The sequence below is a fragment of the Daktulosphaira vitifoliae genome, unplaced genomic scaffold, assembly GCF_025091365.1.
Source record: "Daktulosphaira vitifoliae isolate Bord-2020 unplaced genomic scaffold, ASM2509136v1 Scaffold_3, whole genome shotgun sequence".
In the NCBI taxonomy this organism is placed as follows: Eukaryota; Metazoa; Arthropoda; class Insecta; order Hemiptera; family Phylloxeridae; genus Daktulosphaira; species Daktulosphaira vitifoliae.
This window is the reverse complement of record NW_026099574.1, coordinates 35,347,707-35,359,609: the sequence shown is the minus strand read 5'-3', so window position 1 is coordinate 35,359,609 and position 11,903 is coordinate 35,347,707. Positions and strand designations below refer to the sequence as shown.

Below are 11,903 nucleotides of genomic sequence, written 5' to 3'. Positions count from 1 at the left end.
ATTTTCAAAAATATTAGAGCGAATTTTATTTTTATTTATTTTATATAACAAGTTTTTTGTAAATACAATAATGTATTCCCTGTAATGGAACCAGTAACATTTATTTCAATACGACATGACAATTATGTCATCTTTTAATTATACGTACACTGTTTTTAGATTTACTCTAAATTTAAAATAACAGTCACCCATTTAAAATCTAAAAAAAAAATTTTAATTAAAGTCTGATTGAAAATCGAAAGTTTATAAAAATTGAGGACGTAAGAGAATGTATTAGAAAATTAATTTTTTGCGTAATCAGCTCAAAAAAGATCCATCCTTATCAAAAAACAATTAATTTTAATATTTTTGAAAATAATGAGGTGTAGTTAAGTAAGCATCCTGTATTTTTAATATTATGTTCCATATAATTGTATTTAAATAAATATTGGTCCTTAATTAAATTTCGTAATAACCACTTATATATATATATATATATTAAATATTATAAAAAAAATATATTTAAAAAAAAAATTATGTACTTAAATTACAAAAACATTAAAAACTCTGTATTATTACATTTCTATGAAAAAAAGTTAGGAGCATTACAAATATAATAAAAGTACAGTAAATTTTGTTTTGTGTAAATAAATTTTATTATAACCATGAACACCAAATAAAAAAATTTGATCGATTTTTGTAAATTTTTTTTTTCTCTTATTCTTATTTATGTACATAATTGAAATTGATCGTTTTATCGACGATATCGATATCGCTAAAATTAAAATTCATTGATATGTCAAATTATATCCTTGGCCATCATTAATATTTGTACTCTTCCTGGAAATCTCGGAATTGAGAAATTAATACTTAAAATAACTGTAAACTAAGGGTAAATTTATGATAATTTCAATAAATTTAATTATTTTTATTCCGGAATTTTCATTGATCAAATGTTAAATAAATCCCTATTTTCGACTGAAAATAAATGCTATTTAATTACGACATAATGGCCTTAGGCAGACTAAGTTGTATTCTTAGAAATATAGACTCAGTCTATACTTGGATATCTAATAGTACATCTAATATGTAGAACACACGATTTCATTTTAAAAATTAATATGTGATGTTATATTATACAATAAACCGGATTGGCTTAAGCAAATCGAAATGTTATTAGAATATTTTTCAAAAATGTGTACTTAAGACGAACAAATTAATTTGAATTGTTTTTTATTTGTATGCATAATTATAAGGTAATTAATAAATAAGGAACTAATTTTTTACATAAATGAATTGAAGTGTAAGGCTAAAAATACTGTATAATTGTGCAGGTTCTTTTATTACTTAATTCATCTCTCTGCGTGACTGTGCTTATACAAGGAAATTGATGATATGTGTGTTAGTGAAACGGAATAGTTTCCTCACATATCGTAATTCACCTAAAGAAATCGTAATTTTTTCGATTTCTATGTAACAAAATAAAATAAGTAGTCTTTTGCATTCAATCCTTTCAGATAAAAATTACACGAATCTATTTGTATATATTTTAAATAAATACAACGTAAGTGGTTTACAAATAATTGTTGATCAATAATATGATGTAAAGTTTTGACGAATTATAGCTTTTATAAAATATATTATCTTGATTATTTTTATAACGTTTTGTAATTCAGTGTAAATTTTTAATAAGATTAATATGTTAAAAATATTAGTTGAAGGTGATCTAATGAAGTATTTTTATTAATAAATTAAGTTAAAAGTCATGTTGACAAAATCTCATAAAATGAATTCATTAAGTTAATTAAGTAAAGTACCAATATGGTTTTCAAAAATAGCAAAAGTATATTGTTGTATAATGTTGACAGTAAAACTTTTTGAGAACGTTAAATATAATGTTCACATTCCTAAATTTTAAACAACAAACTATTTTTACATACAAAATGTACTCTTATAATACTCTATAATTTTGTTTGAAATACTAAAAAAAATTATTTTTCTCAGAATTTATTTAAAAAGATTTATTTTAAACGAAAATATCAAAAATTAAAGTCAATAAATCGTCAAATGAACCAAGGAGAAATTAAGTTCAAATTACGTTATTGTAAAATCTGAATATATCAGTTAAGTTTAACTTCAGTTAACTTAAATTTATTTACTCGTTTATTTTTAGTATTGACAAATAATTCAATTTTACCCATTTTTTTATGCTTTCGGCATATAATTTAATTAGCATAAGGTTTAAGTGTCCGTAAAATTATTTAGAATCTATAAAGCATTAAAACTACTAATATATTATTCTCGATTTATCATATTCTTATAGTTCAGTTTTTATTTTATTTTTTGGATAGTTTACTTCCAGAGAAATTTAATGATAATTTAAATAACACAAATTACTTTATATGTTAATGAAACATTGACCAATACAAATAAAACACATTATAAATCACATGTAAATATTTTCTTAGCTTTGTATCGATGCTAAAAACTTCAATTGACTTATAAACTACTTTTTTACAATTTTATGATTTCTAAACTTGAAACTTCTATGTATACATAAGTACATAATGACAGTATCGTTGCTTACAGTAATCTTCTATTGATATAAGGTCTAGGCGCCCTATAATCGCAACTATTGTACAATCACTTTGTTTATTTACAAGCAAACCGGTAGTAGTGAGCTAAACTCACTTTCTATTGATGACCACGTGTTCATATACTTTACCCATATTGAAATTACAGTTTTTCAGTAGTGACTATTACGTGATATTGATTCCAATGTTTGGTTGTAAATACAATAGTAGGCAATAGGTAAGAGCTATGATGATTGATGTGACCGATTTAAAAAGATTTCACAAATTGTTACAAACATTTTAAAAATTAGAATCGCCATTTATTGAAGTTAACATGTTTTTTACAAGTACGTTGATTTAAAAAAAAGATGTGTTTATTACATATTTATACTCATGCGATATCAGTTTATTTCAGAAAATTCATACTCAAAATTACTTAAAAAAATCGATTCATACACCTGTATATTAATTATAACTATTATTTTGGAAATTCCTTCATTTTGTTTTTAAAAGAATATCTATTCTAAAATGGTTAAATTATTGAAAGTTCATAATTTTTAAAAGATAATGTTAAATAATTATAGCTTCATTACATTTCGATCACCACATTATGTTTAACTAAATATATTTTTTGAGAGGTAGCTCATTTTGAATTAAGTGTCTAAATATTCAATATTTTTGGTATTCTGTGTGATTTAATTATTATATTACACCCCTCCATTGTTTGTTAATGTTAATGTTTTTATCATTACAATTTGGAATATTAACATTTGAACAACAGAAAAAGTGAGCAGCGTTTAATGTTTGGCGACCTATATTTATACCATAAATAAGAGTTCAAAGTTGCGAAACCCGCTCGCCTATAATTTGAAAAGTAATAATACAATACTGATTATTGATCTGTCAATATTTTATTTAAACCTTTCTCTATTAAATAGTAAAAAAATTATAATAGTTTCATATTTAACCTTCAAAAGTTGTATCTAAAATCTACCTTTAGTAATAATTTTTTCGTACGATTAACTTAATATTTAAAATTATTTAAAAAAATTAATTAAATTATAATTTATACATTTTTATGGAAAAATCATAATTTAACCAAAAATAATGGAAGTAGTATACATAATAAATCAAACAGTATATTGAACGTGTAGCTTTCCACACACACACACACACATATATATACAGGGTGGCCCATCACTCACTGACAACTTAAATAACTTTTGATCCAGTTAATATTTTTAGTTGATTTTTTTTTTAAATAATAGTTATACGTTAGGTCTATAGCTATATCTCAATAATTAAATTTTTTTACATTTTATTAAAAATATTAATTATTTTAAAATTTTAAATAAAATGTAAAAAAAAAATCTAAGATAGCTATTTTGTAGAGTAGAATTTAAGAAAAATTTTAGTACAAAAATATCTTATTAATATTCAGTAGTAAATATTCTGTAGCGTTTTGAAGTTTGTAAAAATTTGAATTTTCATGTACTATTTTACGGTATTAAACATTGAAATACTTATTGAGAAAAGGACAGAAGAAAACGTTATCTTTTCAATATACTTTTGAATGAGAGTGATAAGTAATAATTGCCTTATCTAATTTCTTATCATGGTATTAATGCCAAGTTTGTAATGTATACACATTATCATCAAATGTATACACAGTAATCATGAAAAGATAGTTGTCAGTGAGTGATGGGCCACGCTGTATATATATATAAAACTAATTGTTTTAGAATCTATATTAAAATTGTTATAAATAAAATTAAGGTTTTAGGTGAAAAGCAGGTGAGATAGTGATAAGTAATAATGATTATTATATAAACTAATAACAGTTATTACATTTTAAATATTTATTTATTAATCATTAATAATTAATAAACCCCAGTAACCACTTATTGTGTTACTGTCATAACCTGTGTAACTTAAAAAAAAAAATAAATAAAATTTATATACATGTTATTATTAGGATATTTAACATAATTATATTAATTATGTAAAAATATTTTTATAGCATCATTTTTAAAAGTGCTATCTGCCATATACAGAGTGGTCAATAATATTTTGACAAATTTAATAACTTTTGAATCAGCCAATACTGTTATTTTAATAATTGTTATACGTGAGAACTTAAAAATTTAATAAAAGTTTTTTTATTTATTGAGAAAAAATTTTTTTATTTAACATTTACGAAAAATTTCAAAATAATTTTTAATACAGCCATTTTTTAGAGTATATTTAAAAAAAAATTGTAAAATAGTATCTTAATAATGATCAGTAATGAATTATTTATCTTGGCTTGTCCGACTTGTCTCTACTTATCTGGATTTAGTCGTCCACTAAAACCAGCTACTACTCAACCAAATTGCCTTCTGAAATTACTTATCAACCAAATCGATTTGTTATAACGTGGAGAAATTCTGGGTTTCTGAAACGAGACTTGTTATTTCACTAAAATACGTGAAATTATGGTAATATTTTTGAGTTGAATAAATAATGATAACATCTAATTAACTAGAATAAGTTGTGTGATTGTTAAACATATAATAATGTTAACTTTATAGAGGATTTATCAAGGTGAATAATTAAGTTTTATTTAATAAATATTATTCAAAGTGGTTTATTTGTTTATGAATTGGATAAATTCAACACGTTAAAATTTTTATATAAAAAATATTTCATTTTTAATAATATTTTATAGTATGTAATTTTTTTAAATGGGAAAATATTTTCTAAATTATGAATAAAATCGAAAGAAAGGTGTTCAAAAGGAGTTAATATAATAATAAATATTACAAAACAAAAATGTTTGATTAACCTAAAAAGTAGCAATTAATACATTAATTATAAAAAGATGAAATGTAATATATATTAAAAAATTACTTTACGAGTATTATTAAATATTATTGTTTTTTATTCAGTGATTTCTTGAAATGAGTGCTTATAATTAAACAATAACAGGTAAAAAGTTGAGTAAATCGCAATTAAAACTAATAAGCTATACAATTAATTAAATTGAGTTAAAGAAGGTTAGTAAAGTAAATAACAACTGGGGTAATCAGCAAAATTATGTCACACTATGATATGATCAAACATGATTTAATGATTGGAAAACCCAAAAACGTTGATTATATTAATAATCGATGTACTTATAAATTTAAAAATTAAATTAAATTATTAATTCATTAAAAAAATATGATGTGTACTATATTTTATAATGTTATAGCTGATTTATCTAAGAACAACGTGAATTACTACGTAACGGAGAAATAAAAAAAATTAAAAAATATATTTTATTGTATTAAATTATAATTTTAAGTATAAAAATAATAATAAGCTACTTTTTATTTCAAACGATTTTATGACTGTGAGGTGCAGTTTTTAATTATTTAAAATTTGTCAACTCCAGTAAAATATAAAAATGAATGCAAACGACAATTTTTGTATCAAATATTTTGTAATTTAAAATAAAACAAAGGCCGGTTTTTTGACTCGTCATAAATAAATAATTACTAATTACCTTCACTAAAGAGGTCTGCTATCTTCTATAATTAGAATGTATAAGTCCAATTACAAGCGCTCATTCAAACGTAGATAATTTTCTTAAGGTTACAAACCTGTAACTAATATTTAACTTAAAAATATTTCGTTTTTTATTAATCTTATCTCAATTAATATTTCAATGTTTAATAACGTAAAAATAAAACATTTGAAAATTCATTTTTTTCACAAACTTTAAAATACAGCATATACTTCAATACTAATTATTAATAATATATTTTTTTTCTTAAAATATACTATACAAAATAGTTATGTTTAAAATTTTTTTTTTATTTTTTGTAACTTTTTTTTTAAATTTAAACATTTATTTATTTATTTTTTTTATTTATTCAGAATATTTTCAATCTATACAACAAAATGGTACAATAAGTAAATTTGATTTAAATTGATAATTAAAATAACATGAACTATTATGATTGGGAAATGACTCATTAGTCACACCTCTAGCATGTTGTTTAAGTTAGTCTTTAGTTATTTAGTAGATCTCTATTCCATTGTCGTTTTAGTCTGCGAGGAGGGTTTGAGGGTAAAGTATTTGTTGACATTTTATTAATTAGCGGGTTTCTATGTGACAATAAATTTTGATGAAATTGTTTGTAGTACATTACTGCAAGTTCTTTTACGTTTTGTATTTGTTAAAATTTTTTTTTTAAGAAATAATAAAACTACTTTACAATGTTTATAGTCCCAATGTTTAACAATTATTAAAAAAATGTTCCCACAAGTATTTTCTGAACCACAAGTTATTAAATTTTTCAAAACGAGGTGTACCATCATGTATGTCAAACATAGTAGAGTTATTCGTGTCATTCAAAATGATCCTATCCTTTATAATAGATAATAAGAAATATGTTATATATTATATGTTAATATAATTTGAAAATTAAAAATCCATCAAAAAGTTGTATTTCATCCGATTTTATTATATTCAACAAAATTTATTGTATTTAAATATTAAACAATTCTCACCCTCTTTATTTTATACTTAATACTCACGTGAAAAAAACTTAATTTTTCAGCATAATTTAAAATAAGTCTTGTTGAAATATGGTTTTCTTTGACAATGTAAGAATTAAAAAATATGACTTATAATAGAAATTTACAGATCAGTCTCTTTAATAGATACTTAAGTAATAGTTGAGCCTGAATTATTAAAAAATCCAAATAACAAGATAATATTCAAGTAGATTCCAAAATATAAAATTATAAACTACCTTGAATAAAAAAAAAAAAGAGAGAAGATGTTGTAAAAATCCAAAGTAAAATATTTTTAAACGTCCAAAATAAACTCGAGTTCAAGGCCCTGGTTTTATTTTAATTAACAGTTTAAACCCGGAAAACTAAAACCATTTACTCGTACTGATTTTTTAAATTAATCATTTTTAATAATAATTATAGTAAGCCTATTATACATGTATAATTGATTATATAAAGTCAAGGCCTACATAATTACTTTGATATATTATGGAAAATATTATTCTATAATAGTGCTAAAAATATGAAGTATTTTCTTACCACAAATATTTTTACAATTATAATTTCGAAAAATATTCGTTGTTTGTTATCATAACACATAGTTGTTATCTAAATATTAGCCTGATGAAGTAATCACACAGTTCCACTTGCATATTTCATAAAACTAATTTATAACATTTTGAAATATTGACATTCAATTACATAGAAGATTCGTTATTCTCCACACTGAGTTGATTCCCGGTTTGTTGAAGTGATATAATGGCAATAAATTAATGTAAATTGGTTGAAAATAATTAATGCTAATAATATTAAAATATAATATATTAAAATATATTTAAAATTATAATTATAATTTATAATTATTATCATTGATGAGGATTATACTTGATTTATTTTTTGGTACACTACAAATCTATAATTACCATTGTACTTTATGGACATTAAATTCAACCATCGAATTTTAAGGTCCAGGAAAATTAAAATGAAGTGTATTTATCATTTTAAATAACATAATTTCAGGATTAATTTCGTGTGCACATTTATTTCACGTTTATTATAATGAATTATAATATGTTTCTCTATCTTAAAATAAAAATTGCACATATTTTAATGATGCCAACATTGGTATAAAGGATGAACTAAGAAATATTAAATCTTAATACATTATTTGAACCAGTCATTTAAGATACCTCACAAGTAAATGTTTTGGTAAAATCTTATTATTATTTATGATTCAGGTGATGTTGATACACATTCCATTAAATTTTTACTATAATTATATAATACCCTGCAGGTCAAATGATATCATTCAAGTCCATCGTGTGTGTATTTTTTAAATGTCTTACTTAGTGTTCACGCGTAAAAATAAAACTTTTTACAATAACTGATTATACCAAATATTTGCCAAAAATCTTAAAAGTTTCTAAAAATAAGTAGACAATTTATGATTGATTTTTTAAGTATTATGAAACAGATATTTCATTGTATTAGTTAATATTACTTTTATTTAAAAATAAAAATATAATTATAATAAATAATTAAAAAAAAAAAAATTATAATATTACCTTGAGGTTGTCCTCCACTGAATTTCTGAGGTGATGACAAACCTGGTGCTTGTCCAAACTGGAATGGTTGTGCTGCAGCAGTAGTCGAGTCAAAACTAAAAGCTCCTTTAGGTTTTGCAGGTTGTGAAGCAGCAATAAAGCAAATGTAGATGGGTTATTAGATGTGTTTGAATTACCAAATTGAAAACCTCGATTGGCTGTAGTCCCAATGTGTTGGTTGAAGTAGAAGCTATGCTGCCAAATGTTGATGTTGATTCAGGAGCAGCAGTATTTCCAAATGGTGAAGGTTGTGAAGGTGCAGTGTTTCCAAATGACACAGTAGGCTGAGTTGAAGATTTACCAAAGCCACTAAATCCTCCAGAAGAATTAAATGTATTTGAGCTTTGACCAAACTTAATTGGGCCACTGTCATTTTTATTGGAACTAAACTGAAATGCATTAGTAGAAGCACCAAATTTAAATGGTTCAGTTTTTGTCTCATTTCATTGCTGAACTCGATTGGTTGATTTGGTGAAGTAAATGTACTTCCAAATACAGCAGGCTTTTCACCACCTCCAAATTTAAAAGAAGCAACAGCAGCAGTTTGATTTCCAAAGGACGATGATGATAACTGAGATTTCTGGTCATCTGTTTTTTGAGCATTTAACTGAAACGCTGGTTTATCTCCAAAACCTTGAGTTGTTGAGTTAGCAAATGATGGAACAGTCTTAGCAGCAGAAAATTGAAAAGCATTGTTAGTTGTTTCTGTTGGCTTTTCATTGGTTTTAGTACTAGAAGTATTAAATTGAAATACAGGATTATCTGTATTACTACCAAAAATCATGGTAGGGTTTGATGAGGCTGGTTTAATGTCCATGTCTTTTGTAACCATGTTACCAAAGCTTGTACAGAAATAATTACAGAATTTTACTCTTATTTATAACTTACTATTATTAAAAATGTATAAGAAAAAATACCCTCTTTAACAGCATTATTCTTTTTTTGTTCTATTTTCTCAATACTTGTGAAAGGTGTAGGTTCTGGCTCATCAAATACTTCATCTAATACACTTTTTATACTAATTCTTTTAAAAACTTGTGTTTTTCCACTTCTATTGAATATTCTACTAGGTGCAACTATTACAAGATCTCCAGCTAAATCAGTTCCTGTAGATTTGTCAATTTGAATTGACTTATTATTATCGTCGGTTAATAATACTGTTGAACCAAAATAAGTACAACTTTTACAATGTTTTCGGCAAGGAGAATCATCACCCTCTGGGTCTAAAAACAGTAAAGAAATTTTTTAAAACAAAAAACTTTTTATTAACTTAAATATTAAAATAATTTTAGTAAACTAACCAATAGGATATTTTTTTTTCTGTCTTGATGACTGAAGAAATTTGCTTGAACTATAAGAACTCAAAATTTCATTATTGCGAGTTATAGGTTTTTTATATGAATGATGACTATTAACATCAGTATCACTCTGTCTCTTATTTCTAAAATGAAAACAGAATACATATTAATATTTAATCACGCATAATTATTAATTAGGAACTCAAAAATTGCTCATTATTGCCAAAATCTGCTTCCAAATTAGATCTATTCACAATTCATACAGATTAATATTCTACAAAAAATATAAAAATAATAACTGTAAAAATCAAAAAATTATTTTTAATAAATAATAGATATTTTAGAGTTTTATTTTTGTACCTCTTTTTTAAGTTTTATAAACAACTATTTTATTCATTAAAAATAAAAATCATAGCAATAGTAACTTTAAAATTTTGATAAACCTAACAAATAAATATTTATTAATAAATGTATATGAACCATTAAAAATCATTTTTTCTTGGTTAAAAATAAGGCAACTTATTTTATAATTATATGTTACTAAATATATGTTAAAATAATTATTAAATACTGGGAAAATACTGAAGTCTATTAAAATATTAAAATTTCATATAGTTAAAATGTTAATTATTGTTATATTATAAACCCTCGACCAAAGCTAAAAATTATATTATGCAAAAAAACTTTCCTAAATTAAAGAGTTATTTTGGTAATTTTTTAATAAAAATAAATATTTTGTAATTTTTTTTTTCATAGTTATACATTTTAACAGATTATGTTGTGTAGTATCACATTTTAATACATGTATTAATTAATACTTATATTTAATGAAATATATCACCAAATCAGTGTTCCCGCGTGGATAAGATGAGTAATAAAATAATACCCTTACACAAGATTTAACCATCCTATTACGCATTCCATAAAACGCCCACGTAAAAGATTCTATCACATTAATCAATCAAATACAGCAAAAAATATTTCAAGAATCTCACCAGAGATGGCTAAACCAGTTTTGCGGGCTATAAAAAGGCAATTTTTCCCCAAATTCCGGGCTTTGCTTCTCTTACAGTGGTTCTTTTACTGCATGATTCTTTCGCGGTTTCTGAATATCCCTCTAGCGGACATTGGGTTCACTTGCCATTCTATCTCTGCATCTCTACGGCTCTCTGCAACTCTCAACCAAGATACACAAAGTGAATGTGTGTGAGTTTATGTTTCATTCTTAGTTACAATTCTATATAAAATCTGCACTATTTTTACCCTCTTTCGTAATTACTGAAAATATTATACATCTTATTTTCTGTCGAATACTTTTGGTGATATAAATATTCTAACACATATAAAATATTGGTGTTTATTTATTTATTTTTATCTACATTTATATATATATATATATATAAGCATACTAAAAGGTTACATGACTAGATTGCATAGTGTTCTATTACTTATTGAAGCGCCACATCCTGGCTGGACAGAGTACTAGCACAATAATATCATAGTTAATACTCCAACTAATTATAAGCGTTCTCTAAAGTGTCTCTCCACTTATCGACTAGCTAGTCTAATCTCTGCCACAGTGCCGGCAATCGGAGTGTAGGACACTTATATAATTTATAACGCATTACATATTAATATTATTTCGTAATATACATTAGATATTCTAAGGTACTTGATTTGATTGAATTATATCTATTAATTATTGAAGGACCACAACCTGGCTGGACAGGGTACTAGTACAATAATATCATACTTAAAATTTTAGTTAATCACAAGATTTCTTCAAAATGTCTCTCCATTTATCGACTAGCCAGTCTGATCTCTGCCACAGTGCGGGCCATCGGAGTGCAGGACACTAACATAACTTATCGTGCATAAATCTATAGTACAGTCGCATTTAACCTAGG

General features: G+C 24.2%; 1 protein-coding gene across 3 annotated transcripts; it reads right to left on the bottom strand.

Moving 5' to 3' along the window:
• Positions 1–4,763: 4,763 nt before the first annotated feature.
• LOC126901829 (uncharacterized) lies at positions 4,764–11,460 on the bottom strand. 3 transcript variants are annotated; one of them, XM_050678641.1, is made up of 4 exons: positions 10,357–10,427; positions 10,000–10,270; positions 8,660–9,921; positions 4,764–4,986 (listed from the first exon to the last, which is right to left on the bottom strand). In XM_050678641.1, exon 3 carries the CDS (start codon positions 9,528–9,530, stop codon positions 8,889–8,891), a length of 642 nt encoding a protein of 213 aa, XP_050534598.1. In that variant the 5' UTR covers positions 9,531–9,921; positions 10,000–10,270; positions 10,357–10,427; the 3' UTR covers positions 4,764–4,986; positions 8,660–8,888. The 3 variants fall into 3 exon arrangements, 2 of the variants coding, with proteins under 2 accessions (XP_050534598.1, XP_050534597.1); XM_050678640.1 differs by lacking the exon at positions 4,764–4,986 and adding an exon at positions 5,978–6,175; XR_007703133.1 differs by lacking the exons at positions 4,764–4,986; positions 10,357–10,427 and adding an exon at positions 10,992–11,460 and having other exon boundaries at positions 8,666–9,921; positions 10,000–10,139.
• Between the last annotated feature and the right edge of the window lie 443 nt (positions 11,461–11,903).